The 24,838-nt window shown below is 42.2% G+C and overlaps 1 protein-coding gene across 1 annotated transcript; it reads right to left on the bottom strand.

Annotated features, from left to right (window-relative positions):
* Positions 1–4,248: 4,248 nt before the first annotated feature.
* Positions 4,249–24,497, bottom strand: LOC120575058 (rab11 family-interacting protein 4A-like). Its single transcript, XM_039825654.1, has 8 exons — positions 24,207–24,497; positions 15,504–15,591; positions 14,150–14,238; positions 9,882–10,030; positions 8,916–9,077; positions 6,203–6,337; positions 4,959–4,994; positions 4,249–4,639 (listed from the first exon to the last, which is right to left on the bottom strand). The coding sequence occupies exons 1-8, from the start codon at positions 24,357–24,359 to the stop codon at positions 4,477–4,479; spliced, it is 975 nt and encodes a 324-aa protein (XP_039681588.1). The 5' UTR covers positions 24,360–24,497; the 3' UTR covers positions 4,249–4,476.
* Between the last annotated feature and the right edge of the window lie 341 nt (positions 24,498–24,838).

Below are 24,838 nucleotides of genomic sequence, written 5' to 3'. Positions count from 1 at the left end.
GGGGAAAACATAGATATGGTAGCTTTCAACCAATGATCGATTTAGCAAACTGGATAATGCAGCTGAGTCTGGCTATGTCCTGGAGTCCTGTTTACCTTACCAGAAGCAGGAAGTATGCTCTTTCAGCCTTTTGCAGTGGTGTTGATTTTTGCATCCCACTTCAGATCCTGGGATATTGTGTATTCTTGAATGTGTGTCCCAGTGGTGACTACTGAGCCAAGAATATTAAAGATGATAGGTAAAGGTCCCAACTTTTCCAAACTTAAATATATTACAGAAGTTATAATTATGAAAGAGGCTATATATATTAAAGCCTACCTTTTATTTTTGCTCTCTATCAAAAGAAAAATATGTTGTATGCTGTAAATCAAGGCCCAAATGCACTGAAAGTTCGATAATTGACGAATTCTTTTGACCTGCCTTATTTGACCTGCCTCATTAGATGCTTCTCTGGTGCACTGCAGGCATCAGATTTTAGCCGCCAACACCACAGAACCAGCAGTATTGTAGAAAAGGTCGCTATTTAGGCAAAGCGGTTTTGTATGTTACAGATCCCCCGCATCAGTAGAGGCATTATACTTTTTGTGCCATAACGGACATTTAATTTTTTATATTAAGAAATATTTAAGTTGCATTCATTCATTTTCACTTTTTATAATGACTATAAGCTGCAGAACAAGTTTATAGTCCAGATTATGGATACATGACCAGAGGCACCGACCCTGCACTTACAAAACAGATGCCGGATAGGGTTTTTTTTTTTTGTGACAGCGCAGGTCACTAAAAATTATTGTAAATATGTATGATATAGTGCTTGTTCCTCATCCTCCACTTATCAATCCTTCCAATTTTTCAGCTCATTTGTAAATGCCATCACAATGATTACTGGGCTTTTAAGAGAAACTTTCACTCAGTTGCCGTGACATTTTGGAATGGTTTAGGTGCACAGAAGTATGAGCTTGATTCACACCGATCATATACATCCTCTTGTGTTTCACCATCATCAAAAATAAATAGAAGGCTGTTTGTAGAGCGGATCTCCGTGGCGATACTAACAACTATCATGCTGCTCTCACACCTGGTCAGTGAGACAGCTGAACAGACTAGAGTAGACTAACGCTTTTGTTATGGTCATACTAAAACATTGGGTGTACTTCAAAACGCGGTGTCAGATGCTTTAGTGCGTTTGGAACTTTAAGCTCAAACTTTTGCCACGGAAGCTACTGTATTGGAAGGTTACTCCTGAAAATTTAAAGAGTGCTGGAATGTGGAACGTGTGATACTTGTTGAATGGGGTTATTATCGTCTAACCTTTGCCTGTCTTTAAGGGCAGATGGAGGGTGCTCAGGAGGGCTATTCCTGAAGTCCACAATCATCTCCAATGTCTTCTGAGCATTTAGTTACAGGTTGTTGTGGCTGGCACCAGGATGCCAGCTACTTGACATAATGTCTGTAAGCTGACACATCATTGTTGGATATAAGCTTTACAGGGGTACTGGAGGGCCAGTCAGTAGTGTACAGAGAGTAAAGCAAAGGGAGAGCAAACTGCACTGTAGGGCTCGTGCCGGAGACATGGTCAGTGAGATGTGTCCTTTCTGGAGCCTCAAATGATGTTTCCTATTCGTATTTTGGAAATATGTGGCCAGATGGGAAACCCCATCTCCAGCATAACAGTTTTGGGTTAAACTCCCAACTGCGATACATCAACCAATGTGTCCCTGAGCAAGACACTTAACCCCTAGTTGCTCCAGAGGCGGCAACCTCTGACATATGTAGCAATTGGAAGTCACTTTGGAAAAAGCGTCCGCTAAAAATGATATAATGTAATGGAACTGTAATCCACAAATTGAACCTTTGCAAGGTTACTAGGTCTGGTTTTATAGTTATATTAGATGAATGAGGTAATGAAGATATTAGGCACAGGCGTTTGACATGACGAAGATGTTGCATGCATGGTTAGTAGCCTATATTACCAAGTTTCTAATGGTATGAAACAAAACTATCCGAAGAAATAACTGAGCAAGAAGATTTAGAGATGCATCTGAAGGGCCAATATAGTGAGGTGTGTTTTTTACAGTTTCATAACCATTTGTAAATAGATTCACTAATTCACTAGTATATTTGATGGATCATCAGGATAAAAAACATTTGATAATTTAGATCTATAAACAGGTAACTGGCAAAGTAAATATAGTTATAGTATTATGACAGAAAGATAAACTAGCTATCTGCAATATAATTACAGTAAAATGTAACATTTAACTTAACTAAGGCAACAAGATTTGTTCATAATTCTCTTGTTATGTTAGACAATGAATAGCCTCATTTTAGTTACAATTGCAAATTAAACAAAAGAAAAAGCACATTCTAGGAAATGTTTAAGCAGAGATAGCTTTTTTAAGTGGAATTGAATAGGCGGTTAAATTGATTTTATGTTAAACCACTAGATATTGATCAAATTGTAGGACTTTAATTTTATGTACTGAGTTTGAGTTACTATGGCTGGGCTAACAGAAAGTTCAACTTGTATTATGCTGTAATACCATCTCTCACCAGGAGGGGCGCATCATTGACTGAGTTAAATTTTCATTATGCTGCAATACCATTTATTACCAGGAGGGGCACATGTTCACAGAAAAGTTCACACACTTGCAATACCACCGCGTGCCAGTAGGACGTCAGCGTCTTACACACACACACATTTTTCTCATGAAAACCCCCCAAAGGGGACATTGGAGATATTGATACTGGGCATATCAGGAAGCTGTTTTCTATGCTTTGAGAGGGGTCTGGCCCGCGGGGGACCCTGATTTTGGTCCCCACGGTGACACGAGTCCCCACCTTGTGAGTGTGTATTCAGGTCAAGGTCCCCATCGGTATAGAAATGCGAGTACAACACACACACACACACACACACACACACACACACACACACACACACACACACACACACACACTCTCCAACTATTACCTCCGCCAAGGAGGTTATGTTTTCAGTTTGCTTCTTGGTTTGTCTGTCAGCAAGATTATGGAAAAACTACTGGCCGATCTGATGTCAAAATAATCGGAATAATGAGTACGCTGACTGGGAAAATTCACACTGCATAAACATTGTGAAATAGGGCATGCCTCACGGGAGGCCTGCGCTTTCCGAGTGCCCTTCTAGTTTTATATGAGTTTACATTTTTTACTTGGTTACAGCTAAAATGTTTGTTGAGAATAAAAACAGTATTAAAAACAGTCAGGAGAACACCCCTTTCACTTTTTCCAGATTAGGACTTTGTCAAGAAAGACATTCCCCACTTTCCAAACCGCCCCCTCCCCGGAAACCCTGACTGATTCCCTCCTGGCGTAGATCCCGACCGAAAAAATGTGTTTCTGCATTGTAGGATCTATTATGCTCAACCCTCCAACCCTCGTACTTTGACAGAAGCGGCATGGGATGGCGATCTGAACATGACTATTACGACCAACAATAGGACCTTGCTCTGGCTATGGCTCCCTCTTCCTCCACATGTGCTCGCCCGGCCTAATCCAATGGAAGGTCCTTCATAGAGTCCACTACACAAACGCAAAATTGTCTAAAATATACTCCACTGTCCGGGACGCCTGTAACAGGTGTAACCAGTCTCCTGCCAACCATTCTCATATGTTCTGGTCTTGCCATACATTATGTACTTTTTGGATGAGCATTTTTGACACCATGAGTAGAGCCTACGAGCACATTATTCCCCCTAACCCCTTGTCAGCCATTTTTGGCATTTCCTCTGACGCTAATCTCCCTGTTGCACTGAGGCGGGCCCTGGCGTTTACATCTCTGCTAGCTCGGAGACTGATCTTGCTCAACTGGAAGCCCCCCCTACACACAACCGCTGGATTAAAGAGGTGCTCGACAATTTGAAGCTTGAGAAGCTTAGATCTTCACTGAAAGGCTCTATCTCGACATTCCTAGAGACATGGAACCCTTTCCTAGAACTCGTTGACTCCCTCAGCTTATCTCCTGACTTGGAGGTGTGAGCTCCTTCTGGACTGCTGCATTTGACGCCAACTGCCCCACCCCCATCTCTCTCTCTCTCTCTCTCCACTGTGTTGTGTCACTTGTTAAAATAAAAGAAGTTGGACAAAAAACAAAAGTCAGGGAGCACTGAATACTAAACTGTACCTACAATACTAAAATAATAAGCATGCCTTCATGGGACACTCCAGCAGGATCATCCACCATGTTAAAAGGCACTCCAGCAACATAACACTAACTTCAGTTCACTCCAATGATCTGTACAGTTTGAACTAACATACTATAGTGAAAAGGAACTCTATGGTGCAATCACCTCAGTTTGAAATAGAATGGGATGGTTTTTAGTGAATTGTTGAGTCCATGCATCCAAGGAATTAAAGGAGGCATCCTACCCACTACAGCTATTGCTACCACCAGACAGGTGAACCAGAAACAAACAGCTAATCATTTTAAAAGGGTTTTCATGCAAAATGTACAAAAACTGCCTGCATTTTTGAGGGTGTGTGTGTTTGTACTTTCTCTGTGATGTCGAGGTCGCAGGAGTCGATGCTGTCTGTGAACAGATCCTCTGTGCTGCTGCCCTGACTGGACCCAAACACGCTGTGGTTGGCCTGGAACAGCTGACTGCAGGGAGGAGATGACCAGTTAGGAACCAACAGCTCAGACAGAGGACACCGTTACCCATTCTACATGATCGCAATCACATACAGACTGTGCCAGCTTCTGAAACTGCTCATCCATTTTAGGACTCTTATTTGTCACCCTGCTTAAATGCTGAACCCATCATTGGGATCTGTTAAAAGTGACTGGTCGCCCCCCTTCTTTCTATGCAAATGCAGATTTACTGCAGTACTTTCATTAAAAAAAAGAAAGAAAGAAAGAAAGAAAGAAAGAAAGAAAGAAAGAAAGAAAAGGTCTTCAGTAGGAAGGTCAGGTCACTTACCGTCCAAATGCTGTGCTGGAAATCTTTCGATTAGGGCTGAAACACAAGAGAGAGACTGAGTCGCACACACCAGGGCTGACAACTCTCACACATTGACACTATTCACACGCTCTCACGCCACACGTCTATTTTCTCAAGCAGAGACAAATGTATATTTATATAACTGATAGCTTGCTTTGCCCTGGATACCTACATGGGAACATAACATTAATGTTTAGAATAAACAGCTGACAAAGCTAACACTTGTGTGGAAATAATATGAAAGGAGGATAAACAATATGATGGGAGGATTTTTAAACCTGTAATAAGGCCGAGCTGCTGCTGAAAACTAAAAAAAGGAAAAGAATTCTTAAAGTCTTTCATTCAACATGTTATAAATGATGCTTCATGTTTCAGATCCAGTCCCTCCTGTCTGTCCACAGCAGCTGTCAGTAGCTACTTTCTCTGCACTGAGCATTTTTTTTATCTCTTTACCTCCACAAGTTGATGGCTAGCTGCTGCTCTGTGCGCACAAGCAGACACTGCAGGCTCTATTTTAGTGAAGCCACTGGTGAAGACAGATCGCAGTGTGCCCTGCCAAGTGCGTCGGAAGAAAAACGCACCTTTGGTCATTTCGTGGCCAGGCTCCCTTGGCACACCTGTGGCCCACTTGGGCACGAAGTGGGAGCCATGGAGCTGTGTGAACTGTTTTTTATGTTTCAGTGCAGAATAAGCTGTGTAGAATAATTCATCATAAAGACACGTTTGATGTGCACGTAAGCGTGGCTATTTTACAACTTTGACTACTATGCGGTTATTGTTATTGCTACCTCTGATCACAAATCAAGCATCAAAGATTGGAATACATCAAATCATTGAAAGTTGAGTTGTTTGAGCCTATTAAAATTGGCACAGACACTCCTTTATCTGCCACGGGTTTTTCACAAACTGTTCTTTTGTCGCCGTTTTGCATCTCACACACACACACACAGAAACACAAAAACTTGCAACCAGCCACCCCATCAGAATGGGATACGGTTGCTATAGCAACAGCTCAGGCTCACCCTTTGATGTGGGTGCAGCATCTGATGCCAAGAATGAATAAGGAGGGTGGGATTGGGGTGGATGGCTTATGTGTATCTGAGGCTTTGAGCAAATCAGGGAGATGCTGAGGCAGCAGCTCGAGTCTGTCTGCCAGCCAGCCCCGTTTGCTCCCGTGCAGCCTTTGCGTTTATGCTGTTGTCTTCGTGTGTTGTGCGTTTTACCTGTTGGCCTTGAGGTTTCGAAGGCGAGCCTCCAGGTCGTTGAGTAGATTCACTTTCTTGCAGCACTGAGAACAGTAGATGTCCAGCAGCTCACTGTTATACAGCTGCCGCATCTTCTGAGGAGTCTGCCCAGCACTGCAAATACAAAGAACACATGGACATACAGACGTGAAATGTGGAACTATGCTAGTCAAAATTTAAGTAGGAAAGATATTAAATACAGTTGGTTGCAGCAACAAATGCGTTAACCACAGCGTGACCAGATCTTTTTCTTCTTGCACTGCAATTCATTTTGTGATGCTCGGACCATCAGTCAATGGTAATGGCACAATTCAACAGAGGCATCCATTGGCCCTTTTCACAGCAGAAAGGTTGTTTGTTTGTTTGTTTGTTTGTTTTGAAGGGCACAGTAAGCCAGCAACCTGATAGCCAGCGTCTGCGGTCACTCCAGAGAATAAAGACTTATCTTGGCAAGCGCTTCGGCAAATTATCTGTTGCCCTGATGGCAACAAAGGGAAGATGAATTTCCAAATGACAAATTCATATGGTTGAATAAAAGGTTGAGGTGGATGATTCATTATTGGGCAGTTCATGTTGTACAATAGCTGCCTCTGTGTTCTTTTGGCTCTTTAAATGTACAGATCGGACCCCACAAACATAAATGACCGACTGGTGTATATTAGATTTTGCTTCATTGTTAATATACATGTCAGAATACACGTATATAGTTGTTGGTAGCGTGTAATCGACAGAGCTCGGTTGAGCTGGTAATCTTGTTGCAGACCTGTTTCAGTGGAAAGTGAACGAGAGCAGGCGGCAGTGACAAAAAGCTGCAACCGTCACATACACACTCATGCTAATTTAACTAAATGTTATCAGACCAATCGTTTTTTTCTATTCAGCTTGTCTCCCATCATTGTTACTTCAATGATGTTCTCCTGTATGACAGAGGCTATTAAAATGCTACACATACTATCTGTGATCATAATGACAGTGTTTATGGTTTAACCTCAAATTTACATGAAACTCTAGATATAATTCACGTGAGGCAGCCATCGGATCAGTCTGCCTCTGTATATTAATTGGCTGTGCAGACTTGATTGGAGGGTCAATCGCTCTTAAACTTAAGACATTCAAAACATGAATCAATAGTGGAAATACAGGAATACCGTGCAATATGATGGTGATACTTAACTGAAATAAGTAATAATCAGATTGCTGACTAGAACTTTCGTAGATTGTATGCAGTCTTTGAGAACTATAATATATAAATAAAATATGTAATAATCTTCAATATAGGTTTTGTTAACAGAAAAAAAAAAACTTCATAGGGCAAAATCGGACTAATAAAATCTAATGGCGCTTTTCCATTACATGGTACCTACTCGCCTCGCCTTTTTTGGTTTTCCATTACGAAAAAAAGTACCTGGTACCTGCTAACAGGTACTTTTTTTAGTACCTCCTCAGTCGAGGTTCCAAGCGAGCTGAGGCGAGCCGAGAAGGTGACGTGAAACCCTGCAGGCTACAGATTGGTCGGAAAGAATCGTCACTGATCACTGCATTGCTAGCGACAGACGGCATTTTTAAATAGTTTAGCCAGCGGTGTTTTTTTGCTGCCGGAGGCTCCACGCAGAGCTTTCTCCATAGCATACAAGTGGCCTGATGTTTATACTTGTGCGCTGGTGTGTGTGTCGAGTCGCCGTGTGTGTGTGGGAGAAGTGAGAGAGTGCTGGCGATTAGCTCCGCAGCGAGTAGCGACTCTAGAGTCATATAGTGAGAGAAACAAAGTGTCTGCCCTGTTCTTTCTGACCACGGTGGGAAATCTGGAGCAGGAAAAGTTAACTATCTTGTTGATTTCATGTTGTTTACGGAGAAGGAGAACCAGGAAATGAGTCGGGAGAAATGCAACGCTACCAAGCCATGCCCACGGCAGTCACTATGACGACCAGCCAAGCTGAGGCGGTACTAAAATCTGCAATGGAAAAGGGACGCACAGTGCGCCGAGTCGAGGCGAGTAGAGTCGAGTCGAGGCGAGTCGAGCAGGTACCATGTAATGGAAAAACGCCATAAATCTCTATAACGTCATGTTGGTCAAACACCTAAACCAATCAGCTCTCAGATCAGTGGAGAGCCAGGCATTTCCCATCATGCGTTGGTGGATTTTGTGGCGTTACTGTTGCTTATGTTTGCATGATGTCAGAGCAGGTGGGACAGAGATCTAACCAGCTGCGCTGTGCTGCGCTGTGCTGCGCTGTGCTGCGCTGTGCTGTGCTGTGCTGGCCTCTCAAACAGGAAAAGCAAAGGTTTTACTGATAACATTAACAATGGCTCCACTCTATTCAAGTGTCCCAGGTAGCCACAACAGGGGGACAGTGAGGCTGCATGAACAATACCAGCACCCTGAAAGTGAAAGCTAAAAGGAATTCAGCCATCATACATTTCATTATCTACACTTGTGCTTTTTCTACTGTGACATGTCAACTTGTCTTCCATGAAAAAGGCCTTTCAAGCATACTGCGTCCCCCTGTTGTACGCAAGTAGTACTTTGCTTACTCTGTAATAATAAAAAAAAGTTTTTATATTCTAGTATGGAACAGGAACAGATCAAGAAAAAGGAAACCAAAAAGTGACACTCCTGTTACGTCTTGAAAAATATACTTCAAGATACAAATGGATGTGATTCAGGGTGTGCGCTTCTAGCTCGACCACCAACCTGGAGGGAAGGGAGGATCCCAGGTCTGAGAAGCCATTTGTTCGGGTGTCATCTTCAGGGCAAGGACTGCTGGGGGTAAAATCCACATCCTCCCCCTCACCATAATCTTCAAACTGCTCCTCCCCGGAGATGACAGACGCAGACGCTGAGCCAATCAGGTGTCTAGGGTTGCATAGCAGGAAGTACAGGAAGGGTGGTTCATTCAAAAAAGGGGAAAAGAACAATAAAATGCCACAGTCAAATCTAAACAAACTGAAAGTTACCTCTTCTCGCTCCTGTTACTCACTTATAGACAATATAAATATATATAGGCTCTAGAACATTTCAAAAGGATGGGCCAGGCTGGGGCCACATGCAATTCTAGGCGTACCAAATATACCCCGGTATGGGGACTAACCATCTTGACACATGAATACAATTGGCTCATTAGCTTTCCAGTTTACCCAATTTATGCAATTCCAAGACTGTTTATGGACTGCAGTGGGCAGAAATACTGAAATATACCTTTTTAGGAATAGGGGAAAATGACTTTAGAACTACATACACTACAGAAAATGTTTTGCCCCAAACTGCATGGGGTATACATGGATACCCATAGAACCTATTTACATTCGGATATCTTGAGGTGAGAGGTCAAGGGACCCCTTTGAAAATGGCCACACGTTTTTCCCTCACAAAAATTTTGCCTAATTTTGGAGCGTCATTCAGCCCCCTTTTCAACAAGCTGGCATGACACATTTTCTACCAATGGATGCCTTAATTGTGACTACTTTCATATGATACAAATATATTTACTTTATCCTTAAAACAGCCTTTGAAAGACAGTCTAGTTAGCAGGGGGCAGGAGTGAGTCCAGACCAGACTTACAGGGGCACTGCCCCCCCCATCCCCTCAGAACTGCCATTGCTTATAGAGTCACTAAGTAGCCCCGATAAGGGCCCACTCCCAGATATTGCTGTGACTGACCTGTCTTGCCGTGTCGGATCCAAAGAGTTTTCGGCGCTGCTGTCCATGTCACACTCCCCGTCGGCACCACAACCCTCACCATACACGCTGCTTTCTGGGTAGGACCGCGTGCACATGATAACGGGAGGGCCCAGCTTGGCCTCACCGTTCTAAACAGACAAACAAATTGAAACATTAGCATGTCAACAAATCCGCACTAGGGTTGCAATGATTAATCAACGTAGTCGACGTCATTGATATAGTCATCAGTTAGTTGGTGACATCATCAGGCAGCGCCTCACAGTGCAGTCGCTGCCCGTGACCCTGCTTACATGAGGGAACAACAGTGCGAAGCTTTGGCTAAACCTTCACGACAAAAAAGAAAAAAAATAAAACCTAAAAAGTAGTAGTAGTAGTAGTAGTAGTAGAGCATTTCACCAGGTTTGCCCACCTGTTATCGAATCGAAAAAGCTTATTATGCAGGCTAAGATAAAGACACAAACTAAAAAATAGCTGCTGGCCAGTATGGCAGTATGGCAACAACAGATGGAGAGCCATTCTGCAAACATTTTACCTATTGGTGGGAATTGCTGTGGACGGTGTAGGCTACATTCGGTGGTACACTGGTTAAGAGCGAATGGCGTTTAACCATCTATCCAGCTACTTTAAATAACTCCCGTTACTGTATTGTGTCAACAGTTAACTTCATTTAACATTTTGTGTGGCGTTTTCTTTTGCAGGGAATTAGCCATTCCAGAGCTTGCCTCCCTACGTGCAAATGTTCCGCCAAAAACAAGTTCCTTCCTGCGACTATTTTGCAGAGGCACGGTATCACTGTATCAGGAGCTTAGCGCCACCCAAGACAATGCAAACAAGCCAGATATTTTTTTCTCTTATCCTAGAATGTATGTGTGGTGCAGCCAGACCTTACTCCAGTGCTGATACAGCGCTGTGGAGATAGGTCTGGCAATGCGAGACTAGACAGTAATCCAGTAACTAGATCAGTAACACTTAAGACTGATGGGACGTAAATGTAATTTAAAATATGATCTTAAACCTCTGTTATGTCTGTTAAAGCAGCAGCTCCATTGGTGCGGTTTAAAACCAAACAGAATTTGATTTGACATTTAATATGTCTTGAATAGACTTAAATTCAACTTGCAGCCACCTTATGATACTACAGTAGACTTCTAGCATTTGACCTGGAGATGGTCTGCTGTTTTGTTTTATCAGACACCGAGTGGGATGTAGCATGGCCCAGATCTGTGTGTCATCAATTATGCATGGGGCTGTCTGGCTTCACCCAACTGAGGTGCCCAGGCAGGGTACACACCCAGTCACAAACACACAAACACACACACACACACTTTATTAAGACTTTGGTTTGTGATGGCGGACACACATGCACAGGTCTCTGAGGGACTCCTGAGTAGCTCTTATTCATCAATTATAGACATTTTTGTCTGAGATGAAGAGAAGTGTGTGGAGATATGGAATTATGAAAAAGAGTAAATGGGGAATTTCAAGTAGTTAATCCAGGTATGTGTGCTATAATGCTGACCTTACACAAAAAAATACTTGGTGGTCTACTGCCGGTTTACATATCAACATCATGCCACCATAAAACAAATAATTAGACATTACACTTTTTCCCCCCCAATTCTGTTCCTTTTTAAGAGTTTAACTGCCATCTACGTTTTAACATCCCAACGCTGTGTAGTTTAGAGTAACGGTGTTGTTGTGGGTTACTCCCTAAAGCAAAGTGGGCAGAATTGCAGCATTGTGTTGATTTCACAGGCGCACCCAACTTCCCCTCAGCAGACGTCTTTTAATCAGCAGAATAACTCAGAACACCTGTGTGATTCCACAAAGACCAACAGCAAGCTGCCAGTTCCAATAGGAATGATACAAGTGGCAGATGTCCCGCCCCAACAGGTGCCAGGTGCAACATAACTGACAACAGAGTGAGGAAGATGCCAATCAAGCACAGTCTGTGCACACGCGCACGCACACACACAGATTAGAGTTAATTAGCCAAACTAAGTGAAAACACCTGTGTTGGTGGGCCATGAGTGTACAGGAACGTTAGCGGATTATTCAAATAAACTCAATCACTGAAATTACTTCCAATGTTTTACTTCCAGGACTATACCTCTGTAAAGCCAAGAACACACCGGCACATGCATTCGATTATAGTAGCTCGAAATCTTAAATCAAAAGTGGATCCACACACACCAGCAGCACATTAAATTAAGTACCATCCTGCTTCTGTTGGGAAACGTACTCAATGTTTTGAGAAACCTCTCTCAATCTGACACACACACACACACACACACACACACACACACACACACACACACACACACACACACACACACACACACACACACACACACACACACACACACACACACACACACACACACACACTTAAATGTGCATGCCACATGTCTCCTCTCCAGTCACACCATGCGTGTTTGCGTGTGTGTGTGCATGTGTGAGTGTGTCATCCAAAGAAACATACGCAATCCTTTATCGTGGAGGTTGGACTAAAATCCACTGTATTCCTGAAGCTTGAAGGCTCAGTGTGGCGAACACAACCATCCCTCACACACATGTATCACTACAGTCAGACATTCACACTGATGCTTTAGCTGGGACAAAGCCACACCTCCATCTCTTTCACCCTCTATCTCCCTCTCACTTTCCTTCTCTCTCTCTCTTTCTCTCTCTCTCTCTCTCTCTCTCTCTAGTTCTCTCTTGTTGCTAAGCAACTGTTCAATTGGGCTCATCCCTAGTGGGGAATGGGCAGTCATACACTGCAACAAACAGCAACTTATGATATATAGCATTTTCATAGATAATTTTGATCATTTATGCTACTTTCCATGCTACTTTCCATCCGTCCAAACATTTTTGCCCAAATCAATATGCCAGTAAAAGAAGAAAAAAATAGATATAATGTTAGTAATTATAAAAAATGAGTAAATACTGAATGGCAAGCCAAATAGAAGCCAAAAAAAAGAGATCAAACTTTTGACTCATTTTTAATAACTATGTCATAATTCCCACTTTCCTACAGTAAAAAAAACCAAATTGTTAGGAATGATAGAAATACTCATGGTGATTCAAAAAAAATACTTTAAAATACTCTTTTCATGGCAGAAAGGGGCTTTCACAGGGTCCCACTTTGCACATTGAAAGGATCTCACAGAAAGTCTCACAGAATTCTGTGAAATGTTAACGAACTGTTAACACGGCATTATGTGGTGGTGGCACGGAATGTGTGAAAATTCCGTGCCACCACGGAAAACAATGCCAATGTAAAGTCAATGAGAAGATGACGTAGCATTAGGAGCGACTACGGTAGCGAGTAGCATGAAAGCCCGAAAATCCGCGTAAGGAGGGTGGGGAGGTGGATGGGTCAAACAACACAGGACTTTCACCCAGGAGACCGGGGATCGTGTCCCGCGTGTCACGTTTCCTAAACCCAACCGTAACCGTCCCGTTGTTGTCCTGCGTCCTGTTATTGTTTTCCTAAACCCAACCATCCCGTTCTTCTTTTCCTAAACCCAACCGTCCCGTTGTTGTCCTGCGTCCTGTTATTGTTTTCCTAAACCCAACCATCCCGTTCTTCTTTTCCTAAACCCAACCGTCCCGTAGTTGTCCCGCGTGTCATGGAAACGTAAGCCCACCCATGACCTTTTCCTTAACTTAAGGAGCCGTGTTCATTTCACGGAATTCATCCGTGGGCCCATCATGGAATTTTTTGCGATTCCGTGAAACTGCCACAGATTTCGTGTTCATTTCACGGAATTCTGTGAGATCAGGTTGGAAAGGATTATCCAGACTGCTACTGTGTGGCTTAGTCCATTCATACAACTTCCATTGGGAATCTATCAAGGCCTGTATAGAGTTGTGTTATTTTACATTCTGCCATATTCCTGCACACCCAGACAGGGAGAGGTTGGGTGGAGCTAAGATGGGAATTACATCCTATTTGCGGGATGGGACCTATCTTTTAAAGATAATTTTTTTGGGGGCATTTTAGGCCTTTATTTTCATATGACATGATGACTAATATGAAAAATATGAAGACATGAAAAGGGAGAGAGAGGGGGAATGACGTGCAGCAAAGGGCCGCAGGTCGGAGTCGAACTTGCTGCCGCTGCGTCGAGGAGTAAACCTCTATATATGGGCGCTTCATGAAAATTGATTATGACTCTGTCACTCTATATATCCACCTTGGAGTTATTAAACAGGCTCAAAGCTTCACCATTAGAGCGTACCTGGTAAATGTAACCGTTGTCAGTAACAGACGGCTGGTTGGAGCTAACGCTGCGAGGACCCACAGCCATCTTCAGTATCTCCTCACAACCTGGCAGGAGGGGGGCGGGATGGAAAGAAGAAAGGAAAAAAAACAAGAGGGGGAGAAATCAACTAGAACACAGTATCAGGGCTACACAATTAATCGCAATGTAATCAAAATCGCAATATGGACTACTGCAATCTCCAAATCGCTGGGGGTTGCAATATTTGTTAAAAGGCTAAATATGTTTCAAACCATTAAGAATTAAGTTCTGTGTTTTTGCAGAGACGTCCCAGCCTACAAATTGTATCATACAGACTAATGGAGACATGTTTTGTACAGATCCTCACAAAAATCCGGCTATATCATTTACATTTTTTTTTTTTTTCAATGAAAATAAGAATAATGATACAAAAATTATCATTCCCTCCAATATCCTGAATCATATCGCAATCACAACATCAGTCAAAAATAATAGCAGTTAGATATTTTCCTCACATTGTGCAGCCATACACAGTATGATACATCTCAGGTTGGATATCGACAGGAATAGTTGGCTTATTCACTTTTAAAATACAATATATTTATATAAATATATATATAGGGTTATTATTATTAATATAAAACACACACACACACACACACACACACACACACACACACACACACACACACACACACACACACACACACACACACACACACACACACACACACACACACACACACACACACACTACCGGTCAAAAGTTTGGGGTTACTTAGAAATTTCCATTCCACTCCATTACAGACAGAATACCAGCTGAGATCAGTTGCATTGTTTTTTTTTAACCAGGGCAGCAGTTTTCAGATTACATTATGTACTTACATAATGCAAAAGGGTTCTCGACTGTTGTAGAAAGAAGTGGCTGGTCTTTAATGCAATATCTACATTGCCCATTATCAGCAACCATTCGTCCAATGTTCCAAAGGCACATTCTGTTTACTAATCTGATATAATTTTAAAAGGCTAACTGAGAAAACATTAGAGAACCCTTTTGCAATTATGTAAGCACACAATGTAATCTGAAAACTGATGCCCTGGTTAAAAAAACAATGCAACTGATCTCAGATTGTATTCTGTCTATAATGGAGTGGAATGGAAATTTCTAAGTGACCCCAAACTTTTGACTGGTAGTGTGTGTGCAATATTAATATAATTAAAATAAGACTGGAAACAGAGACAGCTAGTCTGGCTCCAAAAGGTAACAAAACCCACCTTTTAGCACCTCTAAATGCAGATAAAATCCAGTATTGAGCGAACTCATCATTTACACCTGCTGTGCATTTCTTACCTTTAATGGCAAACACTCCGTGGCAAAAGTCTTTAAAGTTGATCTTCCCATGAGCGTTAGGATCCAGGTACCTGGTTAACTTCTTCACCTGCAAGAGACACAAGCCACTCAGAGATCTGGATATAATGGACACAATACTGCACCCTCTATGCTCAGACTGCAACTTCAGCCGTGTGAGTACAACCCTCTTTAACTTCCTGCTGCTGTATATCAAATAGGCCAGTCATTCTTAAAAGTGTTGTTCATTTTTAGCCATGTTAGTGACGTGGCTCTATGGATGGAACTGTCTGTTGGTTGGTCATTACACCACGTCTTTCGTTTTGTTTATTTGGTATTCAGATTTCCATGTTCCCCAGATGATCATCTAGCACAGGGATTTTCAACAGAGGGTTCCAGGTTACTTAGAGTCAATGCAGGGGCGCCTCCAAATTATTGTTAATGTTTGAAAGTTTTTTTTTTTTATTTAAAAAGTCTTAACAAGAATCCAACATATTATTAGCAAATATAAATCCCCACTGCTCACTGGCCTACAGTATAGGTAAGGTAGTCACTGAGGCCATCCACAGATGTGTGGCACATGTATGTTTAATATTAAAACATGATTTATAAAATCATGGCAACAATTATTAGGCTATTTGAATAGCTTAGTATTTTATGCAAAAAAAGATATGTATCTTTACGTTATTGTAGGTGCAGTTTAATATGCTGCTCCATCTCTCTTTCAGTTAAGGGTCTTTGGCTTTAAACACGTTGAAGACCCTTGATCTAGCGCCATCTTCAGGGCAATATGTTAATATGCCCCACACTTGGTTTATAACTAAATACGTGTAAAATGAATGACATTCTCATCGGCCTCAGCTCTACTTCCCAATGAGCAAATGTTGGCATGCTAACACGATAAACTAACATGGTGAATACACCAACCATTATACCTGCTAAACATCAGTTTGCTAACATTGTGATTGGGAGCATACAGTATGGCATGCTAACCTTAGCATTTAGCTCAAAGCAGCACTGTACCGCGTATGAGCCCCACACAACAATTTGGGTAACTTCTGCACGACATTCACACCCCCCTTCCTGAAGTGCAGAGGTGAGAAAGGAAGCGGAGTTTGAACTTCTTCTGCTTTCCTTCTTTACACAACTATCTATCACTTATGCCAACACTGTGAATATGTCCAGGAAAGTCTGTCCAAGTGGCAGCTGTTATCACTATATTTACAGCGTCCCACCCTTCTCTAGGAGTTTGTGTTTTCTAGGGCTGGGACGATTGGTTTTTGTCCCGATTTCTTTCACGATGCATTGGTGCCGATTCGATCTGTATTGCGATTTTCATTTATTGCAATTCTAGAAGTATTGCGATTTGACAGTACTGCGATTTTCTTTTCCTTCTTTAAAAAAACAAACAGAAGTTGAATAATACACTTCTAGAGACAATAGATTATGAGACATTTCCAAAATTAATGCACATTCAGTCAGTCTGACATTTATTTCATTTGTAAAGAAGTACATAACATTGATGTGCTGCATTTTATGCTTTCGGTCTGTTTTGCTGGAAAAGGATATGATGTAGTCGGCGGTACCGCATAAACAGAAAATAATTAGGAGAATCACTGGTAAAAAAAAAAGAAAATCCTTATTTCTAGTATTTTCTGTAGGCGGGAGGTGGTGGTGGTGAGGGTGGTGAGGGTGCTGGTCCTGCAGCCATTGGAAATGTTTCTACATAAGACGCATCTTTTATATAACAATAATTAAAATTTATGAGGACTCCAGTTTTTCTGAAGCTGAATGCAAATCATCACAGTCAGAGCTGCAGCTCATTGTAAAACGATGCAAATATACTGTAGTTCTGCATCTGTACTAAAGTCACATTGTCATGACAACATATACTGTATATCCCCTGTGTATTTCTGATTATCTCACCCGACATGAATGTCATCACAGAAACTCTTTTCTCCTCATTTAGAGAGCAAATGTGAATGTACTAAAAAACACAATGTATGAACATGTGATGAAGGAGACTGTCTTTAGTGTTGTCTTACGAAGCATTTATGCATCGGATGTTTGAAAGAGTCAAACAAGAGGAGGAGCAGATAGAAGCCGCGCAGACTGGAGGTTAAGATGAACGGGGGAACAGAAAGAGAGAGGAGAGAATGGAGTCAGTCACCAGGTTCGACATCATTTTTTTTTTTTTTTAAGCTTTATTTATCAGGGTAAGTCGATTGAGAACAACTTCTCATTCGCAAAGCCGACCTGTCACATTCACACGGTTACACATTCATACCTGGGAGCTGCCCAGTACAACCCCAGTCTGGCCACTGAGCAGCTCCACTGGAGCAGTTGGAGGTTAACGGCCTCACCTCAGTGGTGGTAATGAGGGATGGACAAGCGCTGCTCTTTCACTTTCCCCACCCAGATTTTTTTCCTGTCGGTCTGGGGATTGAACTCCCTTCTTAACCACTAGGCCTAGTTCCACTTCCGGGATTGCTCAGGTGCCGCCGTAAATTCCGCCAGATCTCTTTCATACCGGCCGGATGTCCGTTACCTTCCGCTTCCTTCATGTTGGCGTTCTAAACTCCGGTGGATTTCTGAGGACTATGGTTAACTGCTCCTCAGATCTCTGCAGGGTAAATCCAGACAGCTAGCTAGACTATCTGTCCAATCTGAGTTTTCTGTTGCACGACTAAAACAACCTTAGAACGTACACGTTCCACCCAAACATGTTCCTTCCCGAGGCTATTTTGCAGCGGCACCGTTGCCCTGTGCATGACGATTGTGATTGGTTTAAAGAAATGCCAATGCGAGACTACATCTACCAGACGCAGAGCAATATTAGCATTCATTTTGTGTGTTGTTACGTGGCCACCTGACGAACGTAAGTTCAATTTTCACTCTCCTTTTATCTCTGGTTTGTTCTCCACCAACTCCTTTTTAAATACCAAATGATCCACGATTTTCAGCAGTGAATCTCTAACTGTGTCTGTCTGCTGTTTGCTGCTGAGCCGGAAGGGTACAGTGAGAAATGGTAAATGGTGTGGGCCGTAAAAAAAAAAAAGAACTCAACAGTGAGCTGAAAGACAGTAAAATGCTCCACAGAGCTGTGAGTCTAATGCCCTTTTCAGTTTTTAAAAAGGATTACGGTCTACTGTCACATGAAAACTGCTTGTCTAAAATGAAGAATTCCAGTTTCATGATGACTGAAAAACACGTTTGGAATGACTGAATGGGTTTCTTGAGTTGATGACATTAACTCACTGTGTACATGCACTGTCAGGTATTTTGTTTTAGTTGTGTCATAGGTAAGATGTGTTGGCCTATATGACCTCCAGTGCACTGCTGATACCGACCACGTTTACTTGCCCACAATATTTTTTTTACCCGTTTACATGCCATGTAAAAGTAGGATTTTTTTCTGTCCTACTTTTCCGATGTTTGCACGTATCCAAAAACCTGTTGATATCAAAGTCTTTCATTATGTTTAAAAGCGGTTTCTCCTTCCGACCAGAAATGTGGGCTTTTCTTTTGGGCATGCATCTCTACCGCAGCTCTGCAAACTGTTGGCTGGTTGGTTTGTTTATGACAACAATAGCAACGCAAAGAGCTGACTGTAAGCGGTAAACAGGCAAGATGCTGTAAACTGTCCCAAACTGGCATAAAAACCCTGATTGAGACGCATATTCCGAATGCGCCAGCCTGTGTACATGTCTAAAGAATGCTTCTAAAACCCAAATAATACTGGTACAACCCACGTCTTAATTAGAAAATGCTATATTCAGGAAAAAGGCCTTATTTGGAATATCCAAACGGGATTATGCCTTTACATGACCCACGTAAAATTCGGAATATTGTCATATTCGGAATAATAGTGGAATATTAGTGTGCATGTTAACGTACCCAACGACATCCTTCTGCCCATTCATCAACTACTCTTCACACAAAGCTGATGTGACATTTCCTTTGGTTGAAATAAGTCGACGGCCACACACAGGAGATTACGGCTCAGACTTTGACAGGCGGACGTTGCCGATGCGTACCATCGGACACAGGCTTTGGTCTTTAAGTTTTGTCGGGAGAGGGTTTCTGAGTCACAATGAATAGATCAAAGTGTATACTGTGGAACAACCTGTGCATCTAGGCAGCCGCTCGCTGTCTGCTGTGTTATCTCGCACGCACAGTCACGCACCCCAGAGAGCTCAGTGTCACATCATCACACAGGCTCAACGCTGCTCTGTGCCGACATCAAACGCCTGCAGACAGGCAGAAAACAGTGTCTTATATACATCTGAAACTCCATTTGTATTTATTTTTTTATCTCTACTGTGTCTATATTTTAATTCAGAGATGTATGATGCATGAAAAGTATTGTTCCATCACCTGTCATAATATTGAGAGATGCCCCACAATGTACATGTAACATACAGTAAAATTACTAAAGTCATTTTAGGTGCGTCTGCATCCACACATGTGCATCCTGCACTTTAGAGGTTAGGGTTAGGGGGTAAGGTTAGGAAGGTTAGGGACAGCCTCTCTTCACTTTTAACAATACTGAACAACATATAGGCCTACTAAAGTTCAAATATAGTTTTCAGCACTTAAGAGACGCTGTCCACTTCAAAATGCCCCTGAATGTAAGCATTATCCCCCTTAAAGGTCCCATGGCATGAAAATTTCACTTTATGATAATATGAGTTCCCCCAGCCTGCCTATGGTCCCCCAGTGGCTAGAAATGGTGATAGGTGTAAACCGAGCCCTGGGTATCCTGCTCTGCCTTTGAGAAAAGGAAAGCTCAGATGGTCCAATCTGGAATCTTCCCTTTATGACGTCATAAGGGGAAAGGTTACCTCCCCTTTCTCTGCTTTGCCCGCCCAGAGAATTTGGCCCACCCATGAGAGAGAGACATCATGGCTTTCAAACGAGCAAAGTGGCAGTTGGTCAAGACCACACCGCCACCCTCCACCCCTCTCTCCTCAATAGCTACAGACACAAAAATGGCACATCCTAAGGAAAGCTCATTGTGGGACTGGCTCTAGTGGCTGTAATTCTGCACCAAGGCTGAATTTCAGGAAAGATACTTCAGATACAGTATTAGGGGACCACTAAGGTCTATATAAAAGAGACTTCAGATACAGTATTAGGGGACCACTAAAGTCTATATAAAAGAGACTTCAGATACAGTATTAGGGGACCACTAAGGTCTATATAAAAGAGACTTCAGATACAGTATTAGGGGATCACTAAGGTCTATATAAAAGAGACTTCAGATACAGTATTAGGGGATCACTAAGGCCTATATAAAAGAGACTTCAGATACAGTATTAGGGGATCACTAAAGTCTATATAAAAGAGACTTCAGATACAGTATTAGGGGATCACTAAGGCCTATATAAAAGAGACTTCAGATACAGTATTAGGGGATCACTAAGGTCTATATAAAAGAGACTTCAGATACAGTATTAGGGGACCACTAAGGTCTATATAAAAGAGACTTCAGATACAGTATTAGGGGACCACTAAGGTCTATATAAAAGAGACTTCAGATACAGTATTAGGGGACCACTAAGTCACGGGACCTTTAATGTAGGGTTTCAACTGACGATTTATTTTCATTATCAATTAATCTGCCAATTATTTATTGTTTGTTCTACAAAACGTCAGAAAACAAGGACAAATGTCTGTCGCATCCTAAAATGTATTTGGTCCCAGCAGCAGTCGGTTTCCAATTACATAAAACATAGAAACACATTTAAAAATCCAAACAATACTGTTGCATACTTCTGAAAATGTGACTAATAATTACTGTTTAATGTGAGAAGCAGAAAATGTAGGGCTAAAGTTAGCAAAACAAGACCCACGAGTATTTTAGTACACAAAAAAACAATGTTTTTGCAGTACAAATACTGAACAAATACAGTAATAACAAACATTTGAATAAGACGCATTATATGAGCTTTGGTAACTATTGCATTTGTACTGTAATAATGCAATGTGTGCTGGCATGCGGTACAGGAACAGCAGCGTGGTGGAATAAACATGTTATTTCCTACTGTGTGGAGCAATCTGACGCTCACTGCAGCGAACTAATCACCATAGAAACTGATGTTTCCGGATGTGTCGTCGTTTTCTAAATAACAAACCAATGTAAATACAGGACTGGTGCAGTGAGCACCATCTCATAGGCTGTTTGCAGCAGCTAGGCGAATCATTTCATTACTCAATAACCGACCAATCTGCTCACAGACTCCTTGGTGAAGCTCTCGTCGCCATGGTGACAAAGAATACAGCGAAGAGGGGAGCTGCGGGAGGGGGGAGGAGGAGGATGGAGAAGTAGCTACCTCTCGGTATGACAGAGTTATTTTTAGAAAATGTGTTCAGGGTGCTCAGCCGCCATGACAGCTTAAAGAAAAAAAATCTTCTCTCATTGTTAGATATCGTTTATCTGTGATACTCAGTGCAACCAGGATTCAACCTGCCTCCTCTACTACTTTTAAACTAATGAAGATCGGTACCGAATATGATAATATTATAGATTATACGCATGGTTACCAATCAAATGAGAGAGAGCAAGAGAGAGAGACCCGTGACCCGTGGTTGGTGCTGAACCTGGGACTGGCACTGCGCTCTCCATGGTACCGAACCCCTGCCGATACAGTCAGCCCCAAAAGGGCTCATCAGGTCCGACATTTGGATATCTGGAGTCCCTTTGGAGCTAGCCTCGCATTGCCAGACCTTACTCCACAGCGCTGTGGAGTAAGGTCTGGCTACACCACAGATCCATTCTGGGACAGGAGAAGAAAAAAAAAAACGCTCTGGGTTGTTTGCATTTCTTTAAACCAATCACAATCGTTTTGGGCCGCGCTAAGCTCCGGGAGCAGCGACCGTGGCTCTGCGCCGGGAAGGAACTTGTTTTGGTGGAACATTTGCACCCCGCAAAAGAACGCCACATTCAATAATAAATGAAGTTCACTGTTCACACAACACAGTAACGTGAGCTATTTAGAATAAGCTGGAAGCATGGCTAAACGTCATTTGCTCTTACCAGTGTATTGCAGACGCCGCGCGTACTTTTGTCCACAGCAGTCTCCACCAATCGGTCACAAAATGTCCCAGTTAGATAGTAAATTACGTAAACATATTCTTCGTAAATCGTACACTGGAGACACTCCAAATCCGGGGTCCAGACCCTCACAAGGGGTTGCCAGATGAATCTAAGGGCGTCACAAGATCATGACCCAGGTAGGAACTAAGAACAACACTAAATTCTGCTACACAACAGGCTGTTTATTCTTCATTCTAAAATACTGAACCGTCAGATCTTCAGGCCTCTAAAATTAATCAAATAAACCACTCTATTCATAACTTAGAAACATGTAACCTGTAACAAGGGGTCACCGCTGCTCACCGGGAGATATTGCTTAATAGTGAGTGGCCACAAGCTATGTTAGGAACTATACTGCCCTAAATGAAGAAGTACTTCACCCCTTTTTCAGCAATGTTAGGTTCCACAAGTACATTACAGTGTTGCTCTGATTCAGTGGCTGTTGTTTGACCAGCTAATGATGAAATATCTGAAGTCTCTTCACCTAATTACAGGTCGTCTGAAATAACTATGACAAGCCAATGAGAACTCAGCTTCAGGCCTTCCTATCACTCTTCGCTCTTGTGAACTTCTTACTACGCTGTATCGATTTTTTCCCCACCCCTAATATCAATATATATCACGAAAGAGTACATTTTCTGGAAAATCAATTAAGTTTATTTGGTAATATAACCAGACAGGAATGCTTATTTGCAGGTAATCAAGTGAATTAAAAACCTGACAAGTTAGTCAGTAGTACTACATCAAATTATGCAAAGATCATATACAAATCAAATATTGCCATTAAGCAGCCTTGTTTATTAATTCTAAGAATTTCCCATAATGGCATAATACAACCGAGGGCATAAAAGTGATAGACACCACCATATGAACGTTATTATTCTTGTATGATTGTTGAACATTTGTGCAGAAATTGGTGGCTCCAGAGCTTATGAGCAGCAAACACCAAAAACCTCTTTTGTACCAGTACTGTTTTTTGGTCACTGCAGTGTAGATGTGCTGGATCACAGTCTGATGTCACAGGATACATTAGGCCAAAAATGGATAGAGCAATACACATCACCAAATGGGTGCATATTGGAAAAAGACAAAAACATTTAAGTGACTCAACACTGGAAAGTACAAGCCAGTTTGGTATAGGAATATTAGGGAATTTATACCCAGCTATTCATTTTTTAATAACAGTAATTACCAGTTATTTCCCTCAAGTTCATTCAAAAAATATTTTCTATAGTTATAAGCTTGTGGGAGTGTGTGTGTGTGTGTGTGTGTGTGTGTGTGGGGGGGGGGGCATCTGTTAAAGCCCCTAACGTTACTTCAGCTGGCCTTGTAGTGTCAGTAGCCTAACACACAGCAGTGCATCTGACAGACTGAATGAAGGGGTAACGTTAACGTTAGCAAACATGACATATAATCATATAGCAGCACAACAAAGCAGAAAATATGCTACTAGCTAGCTAATGTCTCGGGAATTAGTCACTAAGAGCTGGCACCACTAGCACACCTGTTTAAAAACATGGTGTCAGTCGCCACTTGTTACTAATGAACCTTGTCAAAATGTTGGCTGAGAAGCAGCTAACGTTATCGGTCCTCCCCCAGCCTCTCACCTCGTCTCCTTGACCGAACTGAAGACCGAGGTCCTCCAAGTGCTCCACCCGGATGAAGCCGTCAGCATCCTCGTCACACACGTCGAAAACCTCCTTGAGCCTCCTCAGAAACTGCAACAGCTGCTCTTGGTCGGGGAAAACATGTCCTTCCATTGTAGAGCTGGCTTCGCAATTTTTTTTCGTGTTAAAGACTCGCTTTGACGGTCGCCATCATCGTTCCAGTCCTCAGCTGCGCCGGCCCGGAGCGACTGCTGCTGCTGCTTGTTCAAGAGGCGCGAGAAGTTACGGAAAAGGGCGATGATTTACGACTAGGACACGAGGCATTGCGTCACAAACCGGCTGCTAATAATAATCGAGATGTGTTACCACCCGCCAAAATAACAGAGGATGATATACAGCAGCTGTTTTAATGGCCTAACATGTTATTGAAAGCGCTTTCCCACCTCCAGCTGCACTGAAAACCATCTGATGACATCGTGTGAAAAAGAAAATATTAAATAACTATTATAAAGTACTTATGCTAGGTTATGAAGTACTAGTTCAAGATTATGATTTAATGGGATGCTATATAATTTCTGAGAGAAGAAATTCTTCTTATAGGCAAAAAGTTGCATTTATACACAGTAAAGCAC

This window comes from Perca fluviatilis, chromosome 15 (genome assembly GCF_010015445.1).
Source record: "Perca fluviatilis chromosome 15, GENO_Pfluv_1.0, whole genome shotgun sequence".
Classification (NCBI taxonomy): Eukaryota; Metazoa; Chordata; class Actinopteri; order Perciformes; family Percidae; genus Perca; species Perca fluviatilis.
Note: the sequence above shows the minus strand (reverse complement) of the source record. Positions and strands in the feature narration are given on the sequence as shown.